The 24,755-nt window shown below is 38.7% G+C and overlaps 1 protein-coding gene across 9 annotated transcripts in view; it reads left to right on the top strand.

Moving 5' to 3' along the window:
- The window catches only part of GLIS3 (GLIS family zinc finger 3), a 537,331-nt gene that overhangs the window by 398,635 nt on the left and 113,941 nt on the right, over positions 1–24,755 (top strand). For all 9 annotated transcript variants that reach the window (XM_055087181.1, XM_055087186.1, XM_055087184.1 and 6 more), the window contains exon 5: positions 22,264–22,425. In XM_055087181.1, coding sequence (XP_054943156.1) covers positions 22,264–22,425 — 162 coding nt within the window. The remainder of the gene's footprint in view (positions 1–22,263; positions 22,426–24,755) is intronic.

Here is a 24,755-nt window from a genome sequence, read left to right as displayed (position 1 = left end):
AAGGAACGAAATTGGGTCATTTGTAGAGACGTGGATGGATCTAGAGAATGTCATACAGAGTGAAGTAAGTCAGAAAGAGAAAAACAAATATTGTATATTAACTCATATATGTGGAACCTAGAAAAATGGTACAGATGAACTGGTTTGCAGGGCAGAAATAGAGACACAGATGTAGAGAGCAAACGTATGGACACCAAGGGGGGAAAGTGGTGGTGGAGGGGGTGATGGTGGGATGAATTAGGAGATTGGGATTGACATATATACACTAATATGTATAAAATGGATAACTAATAAGAACCTGCTGTATAAAAATCTAAATAAAATAAAATTCAAAAAAAAAAAGCAAACAGACCCTGTCTCCAAGTAAGGTCACATTTTGAGGTATTCGGGGTCAGGACTCCAACATACAAATTTTGAGGTGGACACGATTCAACCCATAACAGCAGTTAAGCCACCTACAAGAAAGTGATCACAGAGTACATCCTGGAGGCAGTGATAATGGAGTTGAGGCCTGAGAAGAAGAAACCAGTCTTTGGAACAGGTGGAGGCAGAGTGTTGGGCAGAAGAAACTGCATATATAAATGACCCAGAGGTGGTATGTGTCTTAGGAAGAGTAGCTAGAGTGCTTGTAAAGATGAGGGAGGGCTTTAGGTCAGAGATGTGGCAGGGACAATATCACATGGGCCTTGTTGGCCAACTGCAAAGAAGAACTTGGATCTTACTGAGAGTATGGTGGGAAGCCAGTAGAGCATTTTAGTCAGAGGAGCTAGATGTTCTGCTTTTCATTTTAAAGCCTAGATTATAGAGTGCCTACTGAAAACAAAGCAACACGTCCAGTGCAGAGTGGGCTCAAGGCTTTTCTACAGTCTTTACCACAGGCTACCTTGCACTCTTACCCTGTATCTAATCACCAGGACTTCTTGCTGTTCTCTCTCGGCCTGCTTCCACATTATGTTGTCTGTTTTCCCACCTCTAGGCCTTTTTCAGTGATATTTCTTCTACCTGGATTTCCCTAAGTGCTCAGTCTGCACATTGAACTCCTATTCCTACTTTGACACCCATCTCAAAAATTACTTCCTGTATGGTATCAGCTCAGACTCACACAATCCATCTCTGTCTTTGCTCATGTCTTTTATTGTATCACATTGTATTGCATCTGTTTGTTTACATGCCCATTTAACCAATTACTGGGTGAGCTCCGTGAGGGCAAGGACCCCAACCCCATTCATCTTCATGTGCTGAGAGCCTACCTCAGCACCCAGCCCAGAGTTGGAGCCCAACACCCACTTATTAAATGAATGTCTAAATGACTTATAAGTCAGGGCTGTGTGCTTAAGAAGAGAAACCATTAAGAACTCTTGGACTAGCGGAGTATTAAAACTCTTGGACAGGGGCTTCCCTGGTGGCGCAGTGGTTGAGAATCTGCCTGCCGATGCAGGGGACACGGGTTCGTGCCCCGGTCCGGGAGGATCCCACATGCCGCGGAGCGGCTGGGCCCGTGAGCCATGGCCGCTGAGCCTGCGCGTCCGGAGCCTGTGCTCCGCAACTGGAGAGGCCACAACAGTGAGAGGCCTGTGTACCGCAAAAAAAAAAAACAACTCTTGGACTAGTGGAGTAGAGTGGGGAGAATGAGGGGCTTTATAGGCACACCAGCATCAGTCTGAATTCAACCACAACTTGGGTTACTTCTGGGCATTGGTGCTTAACTTCTTAGAACCTCCATTCCCTTACTAGTAAAACGAGCCTAATGATTCATGACCTTTTTTAAAAAAAATAGGATTTAACTTAGGAAACTTTGTGACTGCACCTGGTCCATGGCCTGGCACAAACTAGATGCTCAATAAAATGGTGCTTTCTTTCTCTTCTCCTCATCTTCAGAAAGCCTTATTGTTATTACACACGAGGAAAAGCACATAAAGATTCATTGAAACTATGAATTAGGCAATTGTTCACTTACGAGCTTGGTAGTTATATATATGGCGGATATTTACCTCAAAAATATGTTTTTCAGCAAACTGAGAGAGTGGAAGGCAGTGTTGCAACACTGGTGGAAAATCGGGGATTTGGAGGGGTGGAAGAGTCACAGCTTTTCATTACCAATCAGCTTTATATGAAGAACTTTAAGAGTGTAACATTTGCTACCACAGAATACCAGCACTGAAGGTCTGATTCATTAACTGTGATAATCCCTTTGTTTGAGGCTTTATTTCCTATTCCCAAGAGGCTGCCTGATTTGCAACGTGGACATTTCAGGCAGAACATTTTGCACAGTCTTGCTTGCAACATCGATGGTGTGAGTCTTTGTGTGGACCTGAGCAGATGATGCAAATGCTTAATTTTTGAGACAAAAGGAAAAACATTAAGCAGCTCTTTCCTTTGTGCACCCGAGCCAGACTGGGAATGAGAATTCAAGAAACCTCACCATGAAGTCTGTCGGTGCTAAGATTTCTTTGTCTGTTTTCCAGAGTCGTGGTATATGTATGTGCCTAATAGCAAGGTTTTAAATATGGCTTCTATTTAAAATCACTGTTCTCTTGTGCTGCCTCTGGGGTGAGGATCTCATTTTCCGTATCATTACTGACCTGGGGGTATAGCCTTAGGGCGGCTCGATAAGTCTCTTGGTTGACATGTCTGCAGTATGCAAATTCCATCTGGAGGTTCCTCTCGAACCTCCCTGTAGTTTCCGTCTTTGTTCCTCGTGCACTCACAGCCTCAGTGCCTTCTCCTCACTGCCACCTCAATAGCAACTTTTACAGTCTTCTTTTAAATGTGCTGATTATAAAGGTGAAAGCAAAGACATTAACTGGCTAGGCAGCTACACTGGAGAAGTATTATTCAATCCAAATATATTGATTACTGCATAAACAAGAACAGGTTTGATGTGTAGGCAGTGTAAAAGACTCTCAGGCAAGGACTCCAAACCCACTGCTTGATGATGATTTTATCCTGCTTTTCCATTTGGGACCCCTAGGCCACACCTTCAAAGAAAGAACAGATATGTAGATACGGAGCCACTTTGAGATTTTTCCTCCCATTCCACGGCATTGCGGGAGGCAGGTGGCTGGGAGGCCTGGTAAAGATTTTTCAGGTTTTAGCTCTAACTGCTTACACCGCGTCGCGAGTCCCCGGGCAAGTTCTCAAGGACGGAGTTCTTAGACACAGTGCCAGGGAAGATGCGGGGGCTTAATCAGTTTGTGACTACAGGTGTAGATTATTCTTCTCATTCGATGTGCCTGTGTGTTGAGGCAGAAATCTCTCCTTTTGGGGGAGCTCTCATCGTTTCAGCGAAGCTGCAGAAGAAAAAGCCTGATAAAGGCTAAACATCCAAAGTTGTTAAAGCATGGTCAGCCCTCTCATGTATGAGGTTGTTTCTGTAATATAATTACTGTTTGGGGATATTCAAAGTTGGCTCAAGGAAGAAGCCACTTTGGTAATGAAAGGAGAAAAAACTTTAACCGGTCCGTGGGATCAAAAAAAAAAAAAAAAAAAAAAAACCTGCGTGTAATGTCTTTGGGTGTACCCTAAAGCTAGAAGTGAGATCCAGTGTGTCGGGTTACTTAAGCATGGACTGAGAATCAGAATGATGTCTCCAAGCCCTTTGGCTTTCTGGGTAAGGTCTTTATTTGGCCAGAAATATTCCGCTTGAGGATTGGGTCTCCACAGAATTAAACAAAGGATATCAAAGCCTGTTCCATGGTGATCTGAAGGCTTCTGTCCGGGATGTTTCTGTTGATTTGGATACCAACTGTAGTCTCAAACCCAGGGCACTTCGTTGTAACATTTTACTAGTCAGCCTGGATTTTTGGCAGGCTTTAGTTTATTTTTCTCTAAGCTTAAGACATAAGGAATTGAAATTTGAGAGCACTGCTGTGCCTTGGAACTTAAAATTTAAAAAGCTTTTGGAAGTGATTTTCTTTCTTTCAACTACTGCATTGAAGAATAGAATTTAACTTTTATAAATGACCATTGGGTAACATAACCGCAACGGTTTTTTTGTTTTGTTTTCATGGACAGTGTAAGCAGGTGGTTTGACCAGAGTTGAAGAAGTCATTTCTTTTTTCTTCTTTTTTTGCCACATCCAGAAGATGTAGATTGTAGTAGGGAGTATTTATGGGGGGAACAGGCTATGGTATGGTTGTAGCTAATGGCTGGTGCATTTACACTACCTCATTCAGGTTCCTCCTCTTTCCCATAGCTGCCATTAAAGGGAAACCTCTCTTTACTGATTATATTGACACCTTTCTTTTCCTGGATTTTGCTTTTTATGCTCTATCTCTTAGGCAACCAAACTCAATGTGGGGATTTTTTAAGAACTCAGTATCTTATTCAATCACCAGGTAAACAGTCTATCCTTAAATACAATTTATCAGTTATTTTTCCCTATGGCTTTTGAGTCCCTAAATGCTGGGAGGGAAAATCTGACATTTTGGTACTTTTTGTGCTTAACTCTTTACAACTTTATTTGGTAATGATCTGTTCTGAGACCCGGGAAGCATCTTGTATTCTTTAATACAGTGCCAGCCATAACCACCGCTCATGACCACTCTTTCATACATATGATGCATTTAAGTTTTCAAAATATTGTGTATATATTATCTCTTTGAGCTTCACAACAGCCTCTTGAAACAGGTCATTCTCTGTGGCAGAAATTCCTTCTCGGGCACCATGATATCTCTGTCCTTATGTCTTCCATGGAATTCAAGTGCAGGGGGTTTTTGTTGAAAACCCTTGGTTGAACTGTCTTTCTTTCCCTCCCTTCCTCCCTCCCTCCCTCCTTCCCACACAAAATGACCGTCAACTTTTAATTTAACTCCTGAAAGAGACAGGCAGAACACCACATGTCTTCGTGGGTGTAGCGATTGGAGATGAAAGAGCTGACTTTCACGCACTATCTTCCCTCGCTGCTATTCTGAGAGGCCATGTTTTGGAGACATGTCTCCGATTTACAGCTCTGTTTCCTCGGTCATCTTCATTTGATACAACTGCTAGCCTCAGCCATTCGTGCTCTCTCTCTCCAGCCTGTCCCCTTGTCCCCTCCACATCATGAATTCTCTTGCTTTTGCAGAACTTCTGCTCACCAGGTGGGTCCTTCTGAGCTTTCACATCTCTCTTTTATTTATTTTTACCCACAGTCTTATTCCATGTACACCATTGTCTGAATTGTCATGAATTTTGGATTTAATTCCAGATAGTCAAAAGCATGTTTTCAGCTGAACAAACCAAATGAAGTAAAAAGCCTCGTTCCCCTTTTACTTTATTCTCATTACCCATCCCAGCGGGGAGGATGAGTAAAGAATGCATCCTCTAGATCCTGAAAGAATTTCTAATATTCATTCTTTCTCTATAAGATACAGAGCTTAATCCTTTCTTTAGACATTTTCTTTTTTTCTAAATAAACAGGGCCTAATTGGAAAAAGCTGAGAGAGTTAAGCAGAAAAGAATAGAAAACATTTACTGAGTTTGGAAGTGCATATTGAATACTGCAGGAAATTTGCATATGGATTACTTGGTGAAAAAATAGAAACATTCTCAGCCAATTAGTTACTGTGATGGACTCCCACTGACTAAAATCCAAGTACTTTTGCCTTGTTTTCTCCAACTCTTCTTTTCTGTAATCATTTCTCTTTAACCACAGGGCAGCTATTCTGTTACTGCACTTTGTACTAGGGAAAGGACAAAATAAGGAACATAGCTGTGCCTAGAAAATGAGCAGGCGATCTCTGATTTAATCCCCGAACTTTGTACCGTTATTTCTACGCTTTGGCGGGAGGGTTGCGGGGCTGCTAAATCGTATTTTCATCTCTGTAGTTGTAAGTGACTATCCTCGGTTCCAAACCTTAGGTTCCTCCTTGGTGCCTCAGTTTCTCCAAATGCAAAATGGAAGGTAATATTTAGCAGCACTAATGGAAACAGGAGGAAAAGAATCAATGAATATTTATAAAAGTAAATTGAGTCCCTGGGATATAAGATCCCACAGAAATTCAAAGCATAATTAAAGTAGGGAGAACAGATTAGTGTTAAATATATGTGTGAAGCACATTTTACATTTCCTTCCAACAAAGAGTGAATTTAATTTACTCTAAGAGGAGAAAAAAAGGAAAAAAGTGGTATTGTGAATTAGGATTCTAAATTTGGGTTTTGATATGTTGATTGGTGTACTACAGACATAAAGCCACATGTTGACTTTTTCAGCAAATGCCTGCTATGTGCGCGCGCGTGTGTGTGTGTGTGTGTGTGTGTGTGTTTGTGTGTGTGTCTTCGAGGTGGAGGAGGGATATACATAAGTAAATCTTATTACCATTGGCAGTACTCCTCTAGGAGAGCTGCATCAAGTACTAGCAAAAGAATTGTTATCAAAGAGGTATTTAAAACTCTTTACCTTTAATCCATAGAAAAATCATTAAACATAGATCAGCTCTTTGTATTGTGGTATGAGGCAAGACCATGTGAACAAAGAGATGTTCAGGTATTGCCTACAGAAAACATCTACATTATTGTGTCATTGTTTGAGGAAACAACCCAAACTCTGTCACTTTACAAAAGAATCATTGAAAATTAATAGATGTGGAAGTTGGTGTAAAAGATCAAAATATCAATATCTGTCAGCCTGTTCCAGGCTTTCCACAATGGCTTGGAAACTGCTGGAAAAAAGTTTTATGCAACATTGATCACAGAAATGGAAAGAAATGCTAGTAGATAAAGAGGGCCCTCTGTGTTTTATAAACACTGAAGTGCTGCATATGCACTAATTTGTCAAAAGAACTAAAAAAAGACAAATATTCTCAAGAGATTTTATCATAAAAGTATGTCCTATAGAAAATCCAAGTTCACTTTTTTTCCTGGCCAAGTTCTCTTGACACAAGTAAACCTTTTGTTGGGATAATGAGGACATGGCTAAATTTTCTGGTGAGATAGAGTTCACCAGAGAATATGTGTACAGACCCCAGGTCCCAGAGGAAATCAAGAAATGGTGATCCTTCATCCTCCCAAGACGACATCTGTGAATACCTACACCAGGAACCACCTAGGTAATAATCACAATGTGATTTTTTTTAATGCAAAATAAATAAGATTCATGTTGGGGGAAAGCTGTGTTTGAGTTGTCAGTTTGACCTGTTGGAACTTACTACACAAAATGTGGCCTGAGGACCATCAGCATCTCTTGGGAGTTTTTTTTTAGAAACGTAGACTCTCAGACCCCATTCCAGACCTGCTGAATCAGAGTCAGCCTTATAATGAATTATTCAGGAGATTTGTGAGCACATTAAAGTCTGAGAAGCACTGTCCTATGTTACCATTTGGTAGCTGATTGCTTCGGGTCTTATGCATTGTCTCCATACAATAATTAATAAACTTTTGGTAATTGATTTTTGGTCATTGAATAAATGATGATCGAGAGTAGCTTTGACATTTGGATGATCTGACCTAATATTACCCATCAATCCCAGATTTTTCCATTTCATTCAGTGAGCACCTAGCAAGTTCCAGGCACTGTGCTAGGCTCTGGAAACAGGGGTACAGACAAGAAAGAGCTCAGGAGATAACCATTATGCAGAAGATTACTGAAATTTTTATTTAATGGCAGATGAGTAAAGAATTATGAAGGAGAAATACAGTGTGCAAAGAAAATACAAATTGGGTGAGCCTGGTTGCGTCCAGAAGATCAGAGAGTGCTATGGGATCCTGGAGTGGTGCTACCTTTTGGAGGCTTCGGGTTCAAGTGGGCCTCTAGTGGGTGGATACCAGATAGGCAGAAGAGCAGCAAGGTAGATTACCATTCCCCAGTAGTAAGGTGGCTAAGAAAGTAGGAAGCTGTTGCCTTTGAGCTAACTTTTTTTTCCCCTTGAATAAACATTTTTATTGGCCATACGATTTTATTTTTTTGAGGTGCCGAAAGCTTACATGGTTTGCTCAAATTAGAAATATAATAAACACCACACGTCCAGAGAGCATGCAAACAAGAGCTCTAAATAGGGCAGTAGTTCCAGCTCAGGCTTGTTGATTGTTCTCCAGATTCTCTTGGTCTGGTTAGACCTGTGGCTAGGCAGCTTTCTCCTTTGCCTCTCACCTTCACTGGGTTTGTCTTAAAGAGATCAGCAGTGTCCCCATCTATCTTTACTGTGGCTTCAGCTGACCTCTTATCATCCAGAAGGGCCAGTGTTGTTTTTGTCGTGCTTCTCTCTCCTCTCTTTCCTTCTTTTTTCTTGTTGAGGTTGCTTTTTCATCTCAGTCATTTCAAGTTTGAATTTGATTTGCATATCTAAACTTCTAATTGTACCAATTACTTGCAGTGCTTCTGAATTCCAAAAAAGAAGTCTGAAAGTGACCGCTTTCATTAAAGTCAGTGTCAGTTTGCCCTGAAATTTGGAGCTATGGAGACAAGTCCTTTTTTTTTCCTTAAAAATATATTTTTAAAAGACCAGCTGCCAACGACTGTATTTTTCAGGTCCCAATCGCTCATGTTTCTGGTGGTGTTTTTCTGTAGTCCAGCATACATTCTTTAACTAAATACTACTCTTGAAAGATCAAAAGGAGTACTCCCTGCTTTCATTTTGTTCTTGGCTGTAGCTCATGGATGTCTATTTTTTTTTCTTAATTTACAAAAAGCTTTCTTTCAGAAGAAAAAGAAGTGGCTCTGTGGATCATAAAGCAATCATTAGCATTTACTAATACAGTCTGTTCTTAAATTGCTTTCCACCACATCTTTTCAGTATTATTTACTGAGCAGCTGAAATAATTGGGCTTTGAATTTTTAGATTACTATAAAGCAAGACCTATTGTCACTTATTGCTGGGTATAATTGCACCATATATATTTAGTGAAGCTATTTATTCATCTCCCTGGTGGATAACTTTGTCAAAATGAGTTGAGATATTTCTGTGTGTGCAGTTGGAATCTAGAAAACATTTGCATTTCATGTAGCACTTAGAAATTATAGAGAGTTTCACAAATATTTTTTTTTCTCCAGACATGAGGGTCTGTTCTTAAGGTCTACTCATCTTTTATTATTCCCCTTTGTTTGTTAGAAGAAGCACTGTTCCTATGATATATAGTTATTCTGAGTGGATTTTAAGCCCTAACAACATAGTTTTAAAAAGAGAAAGGAAGGAAGGGAGGGAGGAAGAGAAAGCAATTTAATATAAATAGCTTGTATTTTAATATATAATAATGCATTTGTCCCTTATTCAACAAATCTACATTCGGAGCTTTCTGTGCACACTAGTGCATCATGAAAAGGACCATCCTTGTCCCCATCCTAAAGGAGCTCACAGTCCGTGAGGATGTTATAAGGGCATATATGTGGGAGACTAAGCCTAAGCTTGGGGACAGAGACTGCTTTCCTGGAAAAGGTATATTTAAGCTAAGCTCGAAAAGATGAGTCATATTTAACCAGGGAAATAGGCGGAAAACATTTTTCCAGGCCAAGGAAGTAGCATGTGCAAATGCCTTGAAGTAAGAAAGGGCGTGACGGCTCAAGGAACTGAAAGACCAATGTGGCTGAAGCCGAAAGAGAGAAGGTGAGGAGGGTGAGGTGAGGATGAGGCTGGAGAGTAGGCAGGAGCCAGATCAAGCAAGTCCTTGGAAGCCATGGTTAGGCTTTGGTCTTTATCCAAAAACCAGTGAGAAACCTTTAAAGAATTTGACACGGGAGTGACATGATCAGATTTGTAGTTTTCAACCGATTACTCTGGCAGCAGCATGGAGACTACATGGTGGATGAGGGCACGAGTGGGAGGGAGAGACCTATTAGGAGATTACTGAGGAAGACCACGTGGGAGAAGTTGGTGGCTTAGTCTAGGGGAGGTCAAATGTTGATGGAGAGAAGTAGACATGTTTGAGAGATACTTCTGAGGACCTAGATATTAGAGATGGGTGTGTGAGAGAGGGTTGTCAAGGGTTACTTCCACGTGCTGGGCTGTACTGTTGGGTAAATAGAGAGCAGGGAGTGAAACTGTGTTTTGGGGGAAAGATCATTGTTAAATGTTGGAATATTTACTTTGAGGTACCTTGGACCATCAGTATATAGAGATATTGAATAGGCAGTGTGACCTGGAGCTCAGAGGAGAGGTCTAGGCCAAATTTAACAGTTGATAACCCTGTGATTTCTGATGTGATACAGTAAGGATCCATATATCCATCAAAGTAAAGTGAACTGTCTTTCTCTTTCTGGAGGAATTTTGCTTCAAATTAGAAGTGCTACAACAAATATTTAGGCAAATATTCAGTCATTCACCATTTTTCAAAAAAAAATTTATTGAGCACCTAATACATCTTAGGCACCTATTAGATTATGGGAACTGCTAAAACATCTTTCTTTTCTCCATAAGTAAAGTTACTTTGAAGAAAGGCTTAGCCACATAGGCATCTAAGAAGGACCAAGTTTTGTCACCACTGGTAAATTGGTAGTAAATTCAGGAGCCCCTTCATTTGATGAAATGAGTTAAGGGTTCATGCTGTATTTTATTGTTTGGCTGAGTATGCAGCCTTGAAGTTCTTTCAGAATGCTCAGGCTGACTATTTCACATTAGGTCTGATGTTGTATTTGTTTCCAGCAGCATAAGCATCTGAGTGATTTACAGATGCATACCACTTTTTTTTTTAATTTGAGAATTACAGTTATTAAAACAAAAGATTATCCCAAGAACATAAGGCTCACAATACTTTTTAGTCATTATCAATGACTTCCCTTTATGCTCAGACTTTGGTGAGAATGATTGGTATAATTTAGGATAGTTGATGGTATTTGCTATAGTGAATTTAAACTACTAATATTTTTCACTTCGTAAAGGAACAAAAGAAAAAGCGTGTTTGGATTCCTTCCAAAGCATATTTTTTCCTTTATCTCTTTAACCTCTTGAGAAATAACATTACCTTGGCCTTGTATAGAGGAAATGGTTAAATAATTGAGCCAGAAGGCCATGATTCTGGTTATCCACCTGACACTTACTAGCTCTATGTCTGTGGCAAATCACCTGACTTCTCTAGACCTCGATTTTCTTCACTTGTAAAAGGGGGATAATAATACTAGATAATTTGAATAAATGAAAGATGATGGTAATAATGGTTAACTTTTATTGGGAATTTACTCTGTGCTAAGTATTTTCATGTCAGGATTGTTGGCTCTGTAAGATGGCTAAGGACATAAAGCAAGAAACATATCTTAGAAACAATATCTTTTACTCATTTTTTTATTTCTTTGGAGAATAAGAAACAATTGTAATTTAAATTCATTAAATTAAAACATCTGAGATGATCCACATACACCACAAACTTGACAATTTTAGGTAAAATTTTATGTAGACCTATTATTCTTGTGATAAATGGAGTCATGTTCAGGGCCAGGGAGGGGAGGGTTGAAGTTGCATTAAGTAGAATAGTCAAGGGGATTGAGATTACAATTCTTAGCCAAGGTATTTGCTTAAGAATTATAGGGATCAGACTCAGTGCATGCATACAGTCATTGAATACCCTGTGGGTCTCAATACCTAAAAGGTCATACTTGGAAAGGGTTAATGAATTTGATGATAGTTTCTTGCCCATGGGTGAACCATGGGCATATATATAGGAAGGTGATTCCCTCAACAAAACAAAAAGGAGAAGGGCTCAGAGATGGGATAGGTAGTTTAAAATCAGAACCAGGAAGGAGAAGAGCAAGTAGAGGGACTGCGAGATTTTCTGAGCACCTGCTACTTGCCAGTCAGGCATGTGATGGGAAAGCCATGCAGAAAAGCTCAGCTGTGAAAGAAAGAATAGTGGAGGTGATGCTTTTTGGAAGGAAGTGAGTGAGTGGCCTTGACAAATCTTGTGGGTTGTCACAAAGGATTGTCAGTTCTCGGACTGTGAAGCTGCATCACTCTGAGCTCACACCTTTGTAATGGCTGCCAGGGCTAATGCAAGGTTTTAGTTCCATTATTTTCATATCTGCTTCTTTTTTAAGCAGCCAGACACAGATGACTTTTAGCAAGTACAGAATTTATATTTAAGCAATGCATAATGAAAATCGACGGCTTTTTGTTGAGAAAAGCATGGTGTCAGGAAAATATCCCTGCCATACTCTTTCCTCCTGTCACAGTGGTGGAAATTTTACATTTGAAAGTGAAAAGGCTTAGATATAATTTTTTAATCCCATCTTTCCTGCCCACTTGCATCTCTTCCAAAGCTTGTCAGGGCCAGATCTGGAAAAGTAAGAGCCATTAAAAATTTGGCATCTTGCACTCTGTTTTTTGGAGTAAATTCAGTGTGGGCCAATTTATGGTAAATTATTCTCTTCGTGTGTGAATTTCCTTTTCTCTCTTGGCAAATTCATGCTTGCCTCTATACCCCTGCACACAGATCTTAAATATACACATTTATTACAGAATCTGTGTGGGATATGTGTGCAAGTGTTAGTGTGTGCCCATGGCTGTACCCACAAGTACATATGCACATATTTGCACCTGTGTGCCTATATGATAGCAAATTGACTTAAACAGTTTGTCTTGGAAGTTTGTGTTGCTGTATGTATGTTAGCATACATTCTGTTGCAACCCACAAACAGTTTCTCAGTCAAGAGATGACAGAATTCAGCAATCATTTTGGGAAACACCATAGTAAATAAATATATTGCTTAGCTCTGTTAAACCAAGCATGCCAATTCTTAATAAAACTGAAGGCAAGCAGTGGCATTTCTCCTCTTTGCAGTCAAAGACAATTACAGGGGAGCCAGCCCACTGCCAACAGGAAAGGCAGAGCCAAGGCCTTGCTACAGCCCCTTGTACTCTGAATACAGAAAGCTCTGGATTTAGGCATGGTTATAACCTGGGATTATATGGGGTTGTAATGGCTGCCTCCCATTCAGAGAGGTTGGCTGTAGGATGGTAGGCAGAGGCATGGCATGGGAAATTGATTGACCTGCTCTTTGGAGATATTTGACTCAGGCAATTCAGGGCAAGGTCCCAAAGATCTTTTTTCTTTACATGAGGCTCTTTCCTGGCATATTTGAGAGCATATTAGCTCAGCTTAGGGCAATTTACAACAGTTTCTTTTCCTTTATGTATGAAGAAGGCACACATTTATGTGCCTTGAATTACTGCTAATGACATGTTCCCAATGGGTCTGTGTATGTTTAGCTCAAGTTGGTGTGGTAGGAAGACTGTTCACTCCCTTCACCAGTATTGCTACAGATTTCTCAGAACATCAGTAAAGAAGTTAATGCATTGCATCTACAAAAAAATACAACCATATGTTGTTATTAGTATTGTTTCCCCATGTGACTAGATATTAAAATAATTATATGCTTTACAGTAATTCTATAGAACATTAAAATACAGCAAAACCCATAAAGCATTTTATAGCTTTTGCGATGTTGACCATTTGATGTCATCAAGAATGGTAACTGGCCCTACCTAATTAAAAGGCCTTAATGAGCTTACTACACAAGGAAGTCTAGGAAATCAATATGCTTTTTATACAAAGAGTTCATTCTCTCCATTTCATTTAGCATTTATTTAGCAAATAATCTGTGGTCACTTTGAGTATATGCCAAGCACTGCCAGCACAGTGCTGGCAATATAAAGATTAATAAGACTCAGTCCCTTATCCTCATAAAGCTCACAGCCTAGTGGGGGAGACAAACAATCCAATTAGTGTATCTCCAGGCATTACCAAGGCAGTGGGCAAGGCTTGGTGTGTGTGTGTGTAGGGAGTGATCCATTGTGCCTTGGTGAAAGCATAAAGGAAAGCATCACAGAGGAGGTGACACCAAGCTAAAGGTTCAGTAGGATGTCACCAGGCACAGGGATTCGCACAAGCGGAGGCAGAGGCAAAGCAGAGCATGCTGCTTAATTAGGGAACTGCAGCTGGACTGGCCTGGAGTCCAGTGGGAAGGGTGGGAAGAGAGAGGGGAGGGGACAGGGCTGACCACGTACATGCCAAGACCTTCTTTGACCCGTAGCCTCTCTCTCTCTCCTTCTCTGTTTCTGTTTTTCGACTTCTCCTTTGCTTTTGCTTACTTAGTTCTCTTTTACTTCATCTATCCCTATCTGTCTTCTGAAATTTGAGAGACCTTTAAGAGAAACTAGAGTTTTAGAGAATGTTTCTGCCATATTTTTAAAATGCAAAAAATAATGCCTGAAATCCAAAAGATGATTCCTCCAATATCTCTGTTTTCCTCACCTTTAGTGTATAGAAAATAATTTGAGGGTGTTGGAGCAGGCTGGGTCAGATTCAAAATTTGTTCTGAGTATATGTCTATCTCCTGGAATGTACTGTGAATGCAGAAAAGGTAGGATGGAGCCTGGTGGTTCTTTTGTATCATCCGCACAGCCTATAAAGTGCTGAATGTACAAGAAACTCAGTATTCCCTGGTCCATTGGTATATAGACTGATACTTTAAAAATTGGAAAAATTGTTTTCTTTAATATAGAGTAGCAAAATACATGAAAGTTGCTTTTATATGTAGACTTTATATATACTTAATAGAAGTACTGTGCTTTTGTAGATCCATGTATATGGAATTGTATATGACTATGTGGTGGTCAGAAGCACAGATACACAGAAAATTAAATCGTTTGATTTCTTTTAGGTATATTTATTAAGGGCCAATGACATAGCCTTAAATATATTTGCTCTACTGGCATGTAATCAAAGTGCATTTATTGAGGTCTGACTGTGAACCTCTGAAGGATACATGCTCTATTGGATATGTATTTGCAGACTGCATGAAATCAATGCTAATAAACAACAACAACAACAAAATTGAGGCAACTTATTGTTATGTTTAAACAACCCCCAAACAACCAGTTTTCCATTATTTACCCACTCACGGAATAATTATTTGCTTGACATTGTAGTTTTCTGGTATTGTATTGACACAACATGAATAATATATGATACTTTATATTTGTTGAATAACCAGAGACAGCCATATGATATGTTTTAAATATCAGTGTTGCACTGTGGAGTATTCTTTTTCCAGTTGTGAATATAATGCCCATGATGAGGTTCCATTTATCCCCAGCTCCTTTCAATTTTTGTAAACCAGACACTTGATAATTTCCATAAAAATTTAATATGGTTCAAATGTTGGCACAAAAATAACATATTTCTCTCTACATTGTCATGTAGCTTCTCCAAAACATTTTTTCCATTTTCCATTTTTATGTTACACCCTTATTTATTTTGCCACCTCATTTAGAGTGTCCTTTTAAAGATCAGCTGCTGCCCATGACCCAAAATGTTAAAAAACAACAAATTGCCTTAAACCAGTAAGAAACACATACATACTGCCCATTTAGGTAAACTTTGTTTTATACAGATTTCTTAATCAAAAACAAGAAACACAACAAGCCAGGAAGTTGCATTTATGAGCTAGTTAATAGATTCATTTTGTACCCTAGAATAAGAAGGAGAAACGTAGTAACTGGGATCTCTTTATTACAGTTTAGGAAAACATTACAGAAAGGGTTTTATATTAATTCTGCAAAATTTTAATAGTTCCAGAGAATCTGGATAAATGAGTACAGTAGGCCACTTCAGAATGCCAGATAAGTGGCATGCACTGAAGTGGTTGACTCATTAAAGCCAAAGTGTCAGAAGCTCTTCCCCACTCTGGGTGCCCCAGCCAAGCCAAGGGACCGGGAAACTTTGAAGGCTGTCCTAGGAAATGCAAGTACAAATCTGTTTAGGTATTTGGAATCTTTGGAAAATCACCTGGGAGTGCACTGATTTCCTTGAAGTAAAGAGAAATATTCAAATTAACCAGGGTTACCCTACCACAATTTTAAATAATTTTCCAGTGAGGCCACTGCTTCTCTTGGTAGGACTTTGAAATATTTTAAAATCAGATATTACCTTTAACAACCAAAAGGAAACATAGAAACTCGTTTTCTGTGGGTACATTCTTCCGTTATGGATGAGAAGGTGATTAGACTGAAAACATGAGTAAAATCACAAAGTGAGAACCTGCAGAGACATCTTCTCCATCCTCGTTACAGAATTAATAGTCTGAATGAAGCATGGAGAGGAAGGAACTCCATAATATTCAGTGTAATAAATTCATGAACTATATACTTTTTAAAAGCCTCAAAACATTTGAATTATTTTCTTTTTCTCCCTTTATGTAATACTTTATACAAACTGCTGTGGTAAATATTAAGATTTGCTGGAGCGTCCAGTCCTAATAAGAATGCACTGGGAACAGAAACCACAGGGTGGCACGAGGCAGCCGTATGTCCAAATGCAAATGAGACTGAAGGAGAAACAAGATCAGATTGTCCCAATGTGCTTCTGCAGTCTTTCTGTTTTGATTTCTTGTCCTTTTTTTTCCCCGACTTTTCTTCTGCTTTTCTTCCCCCAGACAACACTTTCTATTCTCTTCCCAACCTAAGTTTAACAATTAGACTTTACTCTTCTGTACTTTTAAGGACAAAGCAGCAATAGTTTGGTTCATCAAAAGTAAGCCCTTTACTTTTTTATTCTTGCTCTAGTTCTTTTTTTATTTTATCTCTTTTTTTTTTCTTTAAATCCCGTCAAACTGTACATTTTCAACCTGAGGGTGGTTTCATGATCCCTAGAACCTTACTTCTCAAAATGGAATCTTTGAACAGTCAACATTTAGAAGTATGACCTAGGAGATGGTTAGAAATGCAGAATCTCAGGCCCTACTCCACACCTACTGAATCAAAATCTGTATTTTAATAAGATGCCCAAGTGACTTATGAGCACATAAAGATGGGAAGCACTGTCCTGGAAGGAAACTTATAAATCTCAGCTGAACACATGAGTCAGATTTCTCACCTCTTCTCAGATGTGTGGGGTGGCTCTGGGCCCTCAGCCGTGCCTTTGGCCCCCTCTTTCTGAGTCACAGAAGAAGCCATCTTTCATTTATACCTTTTGCAGGTATGTCCATGATTAAAGTGGACTTGAACTCTTGGGCTTACTGTGGAAGTCATTTTGACTATATCCACAGTGTTATAAATATTTGCTGACCTTTCCACCAATGCCTTTCATCTCTGTTGTCTTTGGAGTGTACCTGGAAGATGTAAACTAGCATATAATTCATCAGTCAGTCCCCAGCGCTGCACAGCGTGACTCAGTATCAGCTGTCACTAATGGGATTAATTGGTCTTGACTGATGAAATTGTAAAAGCTTACTCTTCCAAGGGTCGTAAACACTGAGCCTTAATTGAAATCAAATGTATATTTTTAAAAAGCATGTCCAGCATCATAGACTCCTTTCTGTTTTGGTTTTGTTGACACTAGTGATGGTATAGAAACCTGATCGGGAAAGGTTTGCTGTTATTACTGCTTTGAATAGGAACTTGTGCTTCTCAACACTCTAAATTGCTGATTAGGGGAGGGAGTAATATTCTACTTGATTACTGGTTACACATATGGAATAAATCCTATTTTAATGGTGTCTAATGAGTCTTTCATTTTCAAAACCTTACACAAAAGCCTCTAATAGAAAGGGAAAGTAATATTTCAAAGGTCATCTTAATGCCACTTAATGTCAACAATCTGTAATCAAGCCTATATATATATATAGAGAGAGAGAGAGAGAGAGATGGTGATTACAGACCAGTTGTGATCCTTTAAATATGAAATAATCTCCTAAATTAACAAAGTGGTGCAAGCTAAGGGTCTCTGGATTTGAGGTAACATACTTTTTAATTAAGATTTGTTAATTGAAAACAACCTCAGAGTTAAAGAGATTTTTCTCAGAGTGAGGCTTCATACAATGCAGTATTTTCAAAACCCCATGAGATTTAAAATTCTGTTGCTTACAGTTTCATGCATTGTTCTTACATGTGTCTGTAAAGCCACTGAAATGTGCGATTGGAAAATGATGACTCCCCTTCAGTGCTTTTTCTCAACGGTGAAATGTAGTAGGCACTAGAAACATGGGATGTTTTGTTGGTCAGGAGGCCACTGAGGGAACTGTTAGGCATACCTGTTTCAGAACTAGACATCTGCTTGGCAACAGATTAAATAATCAGGAGTTTAAAGAATCTCTAGTATGACATTGGCATTCTGGAATTTTGTCTCATTTGCGGTGCAAATGGAGATAACCCTGCTTTATCCTGGGATGGAGATGTTTCCTTTCAGTCCAGGGCTGCTGCAAGCCCATATGACTCTTGTCCCAATTAGAAATGAGTGAATTCTGCAAGACACTTTGCTTCTGTCAGGAGATTTTCTTAAGAACATCAACAGTGATTACAATATGAATGGCATTCCAAACTCACACTGTAGCATCCGAATCTCCTGGAGGGCCCCTTAACACTCAGATGTCTGGGCCCACACCCCCAGGTTTCTGTTCTGTAAGTCTGGGGTTGGCCCAGAGAATTTGTGTTTCTGACAAATTCCCAAGGGTATGCCGATGCTGCTGATTCACACACCGTGTCTTTGAGAGTCACTGCTCAAGATTCACCAGTGTGTGACCTGTCCAGCCATATGCATTGATCTTGCTTCCATCTTCCCATGAGTAAAATCTGAGTTCATCTCTCATTGCTTAACACATAGTGCTGTGCTCATAGGGCTTACTCAGTATTGGTCAGGGGAAAAAAAAGAATGCTATTTAGATAAAATTACTAATGGGTACCAGACCCATTTCCCACCACCACTCCCTCCCGTATTACCATTCTGCATTTGTCTCTCTTTTTGTTCCACTTTTCCTCCTTCTGCTTACCCCCCTTGGACTCTGAGAGTTTGTTTATTTGTTGTTTTTCTCTCGTCTTCCTGTATATGGCTTGTGTTTGAACCACGGGCAACTTCAGGCCTGTTGACCCAGCTGTGTGTCACTGGGCCTTAGGTTTCTGGCTCTACAGGCAGTCCAGGAAGGGGGTGACCAGGGACTAAGATATTGGTCAATTTTTGTGTAGAGGTTGGTTCGTGGCAATGACACAAGCAGTCAGGTGACAATTTGGACCTTAGATCTCAGGATAGACTTTGCACTTCAGGATTCTTGATGAGAAAGTATGTGGTCAAATTCGAGGAAACGCTCCTTCTATGATTCTGGCTTACCTTTATGTTTAGATGTTCCTTTACAAGAGACTCGTTTTGAAAGATTTTGAAAACATGAAAAAGTATAAGTAGAAAACAAAGCATCCGTTTACTCAAACTCCCCAAACATCCAGTTTAGCTGTATTTTGTAACACTCTTGTGTAGTTCTACCTAAATGTTAGTTTATTTTTAATGCATTGGCGTTTAATTGAACTTATAAATCTTGGGGTAAAATTGCCTGAGGGAGAGGAAATTCTTGTGTTGAATTACAGGTTTATTCCCATAATGAATGATAATGATTCATTATGAAATCATTTGCTTTCAAGTTTCATCCAGACACCTTTAGAGAAATGAACAGCACCTAATTTCTCTTCTTGCAGAATTGTTAGTGTGGCACGTTCAATCAGGTGTGATTCTCTGCATACTCCTGTGATGGGTTGGGTGTTAGACGCACCCCCATGGAGCCATTTGTCAGTTCTTCGGTGCTGGATTTTATTGGTTTGGTGTTCATGGTTTCTTCCCAGTGAATTTCTTCAACAAGAGTGAGTGGGTGATGTTTATTATGAGCCCCTGAATACATGGGGTTGCCTTGTTCTTGCCTTTATTCATACAACTCAGTGTGGTCAAATTCCTTCACTCTTAATCTTTTCTCCTGAAAATTGTATAATGCTAGTACAAGTACTACAAATACTTTTGTCTTCTGGCCTTTCTTGTTACAGAGGAAACATCTGAGATCAGTTGGATTTTCATGATTTTACTGATAATCTTTTTATTGTCATTTTCAGTCTGGGTGCTCATATTTTGCTATTTTTAAAAAATGGTGAGGATGTTCTGAGCTATAGTTTACTTTTCACTGATCTGCTTGGAATGCGGCAAGCTCTTTGGTCTTTGATCATTACTTCTGTTAACAATAATACTAGCAATTAGCTGAGTTCAACTGGACATTTACATGGATATTTAACTGGAGAGACCTTAGAAATGCTAATCTACATTCAGTTTACATCTGATGAAGTGGGCAGTTGGAATTAGTTCTAGGACATGTTTGGGATCCCCTCTAATCACTCTGTGGTAGATCCAGGGGTCTTATCTGCCTGGTGCTCACAGAAACCTCATTAATCTATTCTAAAGCGGTTCTCCACTCCTATGTTGGTGCTGAGACAATGCAGCCTTCTCTCTGACCAAGAGCTAGGGTGATTATAGAAGGGAGTGGGTGTTGGGGCCTACTCAGGTCTGCACCCCTGGAGCTGGCCCCAGAATGGTGCCCACCCTACAAAACAGCCTTGCTAGGAACTAGGCTACAGGCTTGATGTGTCCAAAACCACAAGCTCATTTTAGACCTAAGTGTGGTCTGCCAGGTGATTCTAAGACAAATGAACTGAGCTCCAGAAGTTTGCACTGAGTTATCATTCAGAGTGAACCTTAAAAACAGAGGTTTGGTTGGCAGAGGCCTCTCAGCCATGAATTGGGGGTTATCTTTGAGCGCCTTTATTCTCAAATTTGAGACCCACTTGAAAACCTGAAGAAATAAACCACTTAATTCCTCTCTCCCTCTAGCGATATAACATTATATGTCTTTCACTCTTCGTCAGCAATCATCTTCTGTTCGCGCTAAATTTATTTTTATGTGAAATAGAAATCAGGAAAACACCAAAATTATTTTAAGCAAAATATCAAAATTGAAATAAACCAACATATGTCTGTGAAACATGTATAACTCTCAATCAAAAATAAGTGCAACTTTCATAAATTTCTTAAAATACTCCAGCGTGCAGAATCTGGACAACTTAAATAGCTGGAGTTGTGACATGTTTGATTATTCTTTCTCCTTAGTTCATCCTTTACTTAAAGGTGAAAATTCAAATAACCAAAACCTGGCCAGCTCTGGGTCATCCTTTCATGGACAATGTACTCATCTGTTATAATAAGTAAGAGAACCAAGGAATTTTATAGCATTTCTTGTAGTAAGCTTAAGTTATACCTGCTAATTTTTAATGAAAACCATTTTCAATTTACCCTTCTTTACCTCTGTTCTCCCCACCAGCCTCACATTCCTCTCTAAAGAGTGAGGTTTCTTAATTGCAGTAAACATATTATGTTTTGTTCTGATAGTTTTGGGTTTTGTTTTTTTTTTGGCCATGCCCCGCGGCATGTGGGATCTTGGTTCCCTGACCAGGGATCAAACCCGCACCCGTTGCATTGGAAGCACAGAGGCTTAACCACTGGACCACCAGGGAAGTCCCTGATAGTTTTTAATTGCAGTTTTCCTTGCATTGGGAACTCTAATAGCATTAAAATTGTCAAAAGGACATAATATTCTGGGGCTTAGCATCAAAGAGATAGTTAAAGGATAAATGCCCATCTCACATTTATGCTTCATGTATAGGCTTTCTCTAACACATTTTCTATTAGATTGTCACTTTAAGGATTGAAATCACTTTGACCCTCTAATAGTAGCTGATATTTTGCCCACAGAAGACAGTAAGTAAATATTACCATCAATAAATATTATTGACAAACCAATGAAGCATTTCTTGAGATCTTCAACTTTTTATTTTCAACTCTTCTCTTTAAGAACCAGGTAACAAAATTTCTTAAAAAAAATAGAAATAAATAAAACTATAACTTTATTTGGAATATGATTTAGCACTAAATGAATTGTCTTCCAGTTCCTTTTTAAAAGCATGTTAAAAACTTTATCTCATTAGGCTTGGCATCACCCTATATATTAACAGGGTCACTCTTAGGAGTTGAAAACCACTTAAGATAGAGTTAAGAAAGTTTATGATCTTAATGATTCAGCAGACACATGTCCTTTTCATCTCTCACTCTTGGATATCCTATTTACTTTTTTTTCTCATACATCACTCTTTTTTTGTTAGTTTATTAGTTGTAAAAAGTTTCTTCCTTCCTGATTCTTTCAATTTAGACCAATTTGGAAATGGAAAAGTGTGTTAATTTTTTAACAAACCTTTAAGGCACGCATTACTGTATTTTTATTAACTGAGCCAGATGGCCCACAGCAAATTTTCTCTGACATAAGTAATCACAGAAATCAGTTTGGGACCCAAATCTGGTATGGAAAGTGGCATGTATATTCAGTGGAAAAATGCAGTTCACATAAACATACGGATCTTTTTAGAAGTAATATTGTTACTGTTTGGATTTCATTTTATTTTTTTGTTTTAGGCTAAGTACAAACTAAGGACATTTATTTTTCCTGTCCCCCAACCCCAAACATTCAAGGTCCTTCTCAACAACCAAACATTGTTTTCTTTTTTGCAGTTTGAAGGTTGCAAGAAGGCCTTCTCAAGGCTCGAAAATCTCAAGATTCATTTGCGGAGCCACACAGGCGAGAAGCCGTATTTGTGCCAGCATCCGGGCTGTCAGAAGGCGTTCAGTAACTCCAGTGACCGCGCCAAGCACCAGAGGACACATCTGGACACTGTAAGAGCGGCAGGAGCTTTCCAGCTTCCAGCCCCAAGCCCCGGTGTGCGGAAGTGCCCGTTTGACAGTGGGACGGTGAAGGTGTTTGCTTTATGACCTGCAGGTTATAGGGGGAGTGCCAAGGGCAGCAGTGAAACCTGGTAAAGAGCCAGAAGGGGCCCTGTTTGGTTCTTTCTTTTCCATTTTTCTGTAGTCACAAGTTATCCTAAGTATTACAGCTGCCTGGGACAAAGAGGGTTCCTTGGTTACCTCTGTCTACAAAGCAAAGGCACTTTAGGGGCTGTCGTATAGTAGATTTTAGTACAGAGAATGACTCCTAGAGATTGGACATTGAAGCAAGTGTTCAAATATCAAGATATATTAAGATAGATAAGATATGCTATTGTTAGAAATAGGAAGCACTTTTTTTCTTACCCTGGTTCTTTTCTTCTTGACATAAGAACTTTGAGACTGGCATGAGTTTTGAAAGTGAATCTAGCCTTTTGCTTTAGAAACCACCTGGTATTTTCACCTTCAAGTGATCTAAAAAGAATCAGCAAATCTTTCCCAAGGGTTCAGTTTCATCACGCTTCCTATATGTTAACAGCCACATATCCATTGACATAAACCTTAACTCTCTTAGTGCTGAAACATTTTGTTCATTTGCTAATGCCCTTTCCTTGACTCTGTCTTTTATTTTCTAAATTATGTTGATCGTCTTCCTTTGCATTTCTCAGGTTTTGATGCCATTTTCTTTACATGAGGCCAGATAGATTATATGTAATTTTAGTTCACTTAACAAAGCCATCAGGATAAATGTATTATACACATCACAGATCTCTTATCCCACGTTCTTGCAAGTAATGTATTCATGACAGTACTTTTTCAGTGTTAACATTCTGATGTCTATTATTAAACTACACCAGAATTTGAATTTTTAAGATACTGTTATTTCTACACACCTTCTCATACATATTTAAGATTCTTCTGATGTTATAGCTGACATATTTATTAAATTTTATATTAGTCTCTATTAGTCATATTGATAGAAGTCATTTTAGCTATATGTCACATAACCTTTCTAAACAGAATTACCTCCTGATATATATATATAAATGTGATGATTTGCCTAGTAAATATCTGAAATATAATTAGAGTAATATGGGTGTAAGATGGACCCTTTCTGCTCTAGCTGAATTGAATTCAGTGATTTTAGGACCAAAAGAATGGAATATTAAATGAATAAATTTGGTGAATAGCAGTATTTTTTAAAGGTAGAAGTAGGAAAAAAAAAGAATAAATTATGTTAAAATGCCCTATTTTATATGTCTAAAATGGTCTTGGTAGAATCTAATAAATTTTCCAATTTGTCATTAAACTTTATCATGGAAGAATGAACATTCATGAGACAAGATTGTCTTGAGAAATTGCTTCTTCTCTAGCTAGTTATCTGTAGTTTGAAAGAACTATTGTAAGGCTAAGTGTTATGGCTCTACAATACCCTTCTTTGCTTGGAGCTAATTTTAGCTAATCAAACTAAGAGCATTTTCTAAAATCATTTTGAATTAAAAAATATATATCCCTTTTAAAAACTTTTGAGGAAAGCTACCTAAGATAATAATTTCACGATTAAGTTCAATGCAGTAGCTTTTAAAACTTAGCTGTTTTTATTTTTTTAAATTATTTCTCTATTAAATCTTTTAAAACCATCATTTTTCCCTTGAAGTCCAAACTACCTTCTGTTTAAATTTTTATTGCATTTAACAAATTGGTAAGTTCTTTTAAAATCTTTTACAATTTTAAGAAATTAAACATTTATTTAAAGAAGGAAACTGTAGTTGCTTGTAGAATTTATTATTTAAATTTAGGTCCCCATTCCCTTTCATTAAGTACTCCTTATGCTAATGCTGTCAGAATTTTGGATAAAGTATTTCTTCAATTAAATGGATTCTTTACTTATAGGAAAATGATTTCCCCATAAAAATTACTGAGTTCATAATTCTAACCCTGAAAAGTGTTATTAATTCATTTATCTATTAGCATCTTAATGTCTCAACAGGGGAAATAGTTTTACAGTACAAATGGAAAATAATGAAGAATATAGTTTGATGAAGTGTAACATGCCATTTAAAGCTCAGGTAATCTGAGTTAAAATGACCAGCATACCAGTACCACTTAGACCATCCCCTGATGTTGCTCTTTTGGCATACTGATCCCAGGTGGCTGATAGCAGGGGAGAGAGTGATATCTCAAAATCAAATACAAAATGACATTACCCATTTCTTATCTTTCTAACCCAAGTAATGGTGGCTATTGTGATAATTATGGCATCGATTTATATAACACGTTAA

Source organism: Physeter macrocephalus, chromosome 9 (genome assembly GCF_002837175.3).
Source record: "Physeter macrocephalus isolate SW-GA chromosome 9, ASM283717v5, whole genome shotgun sequence".
Lineage (NCBI taxonomy): Eukaryota > Metazoa > Chordata > Mammalia > Artiodactyla > Physeteridae > Physeter > Physeter macrocephalus.
This window is presented reverse-complemented; position numbering and strand designations above follow the sequence as displayed.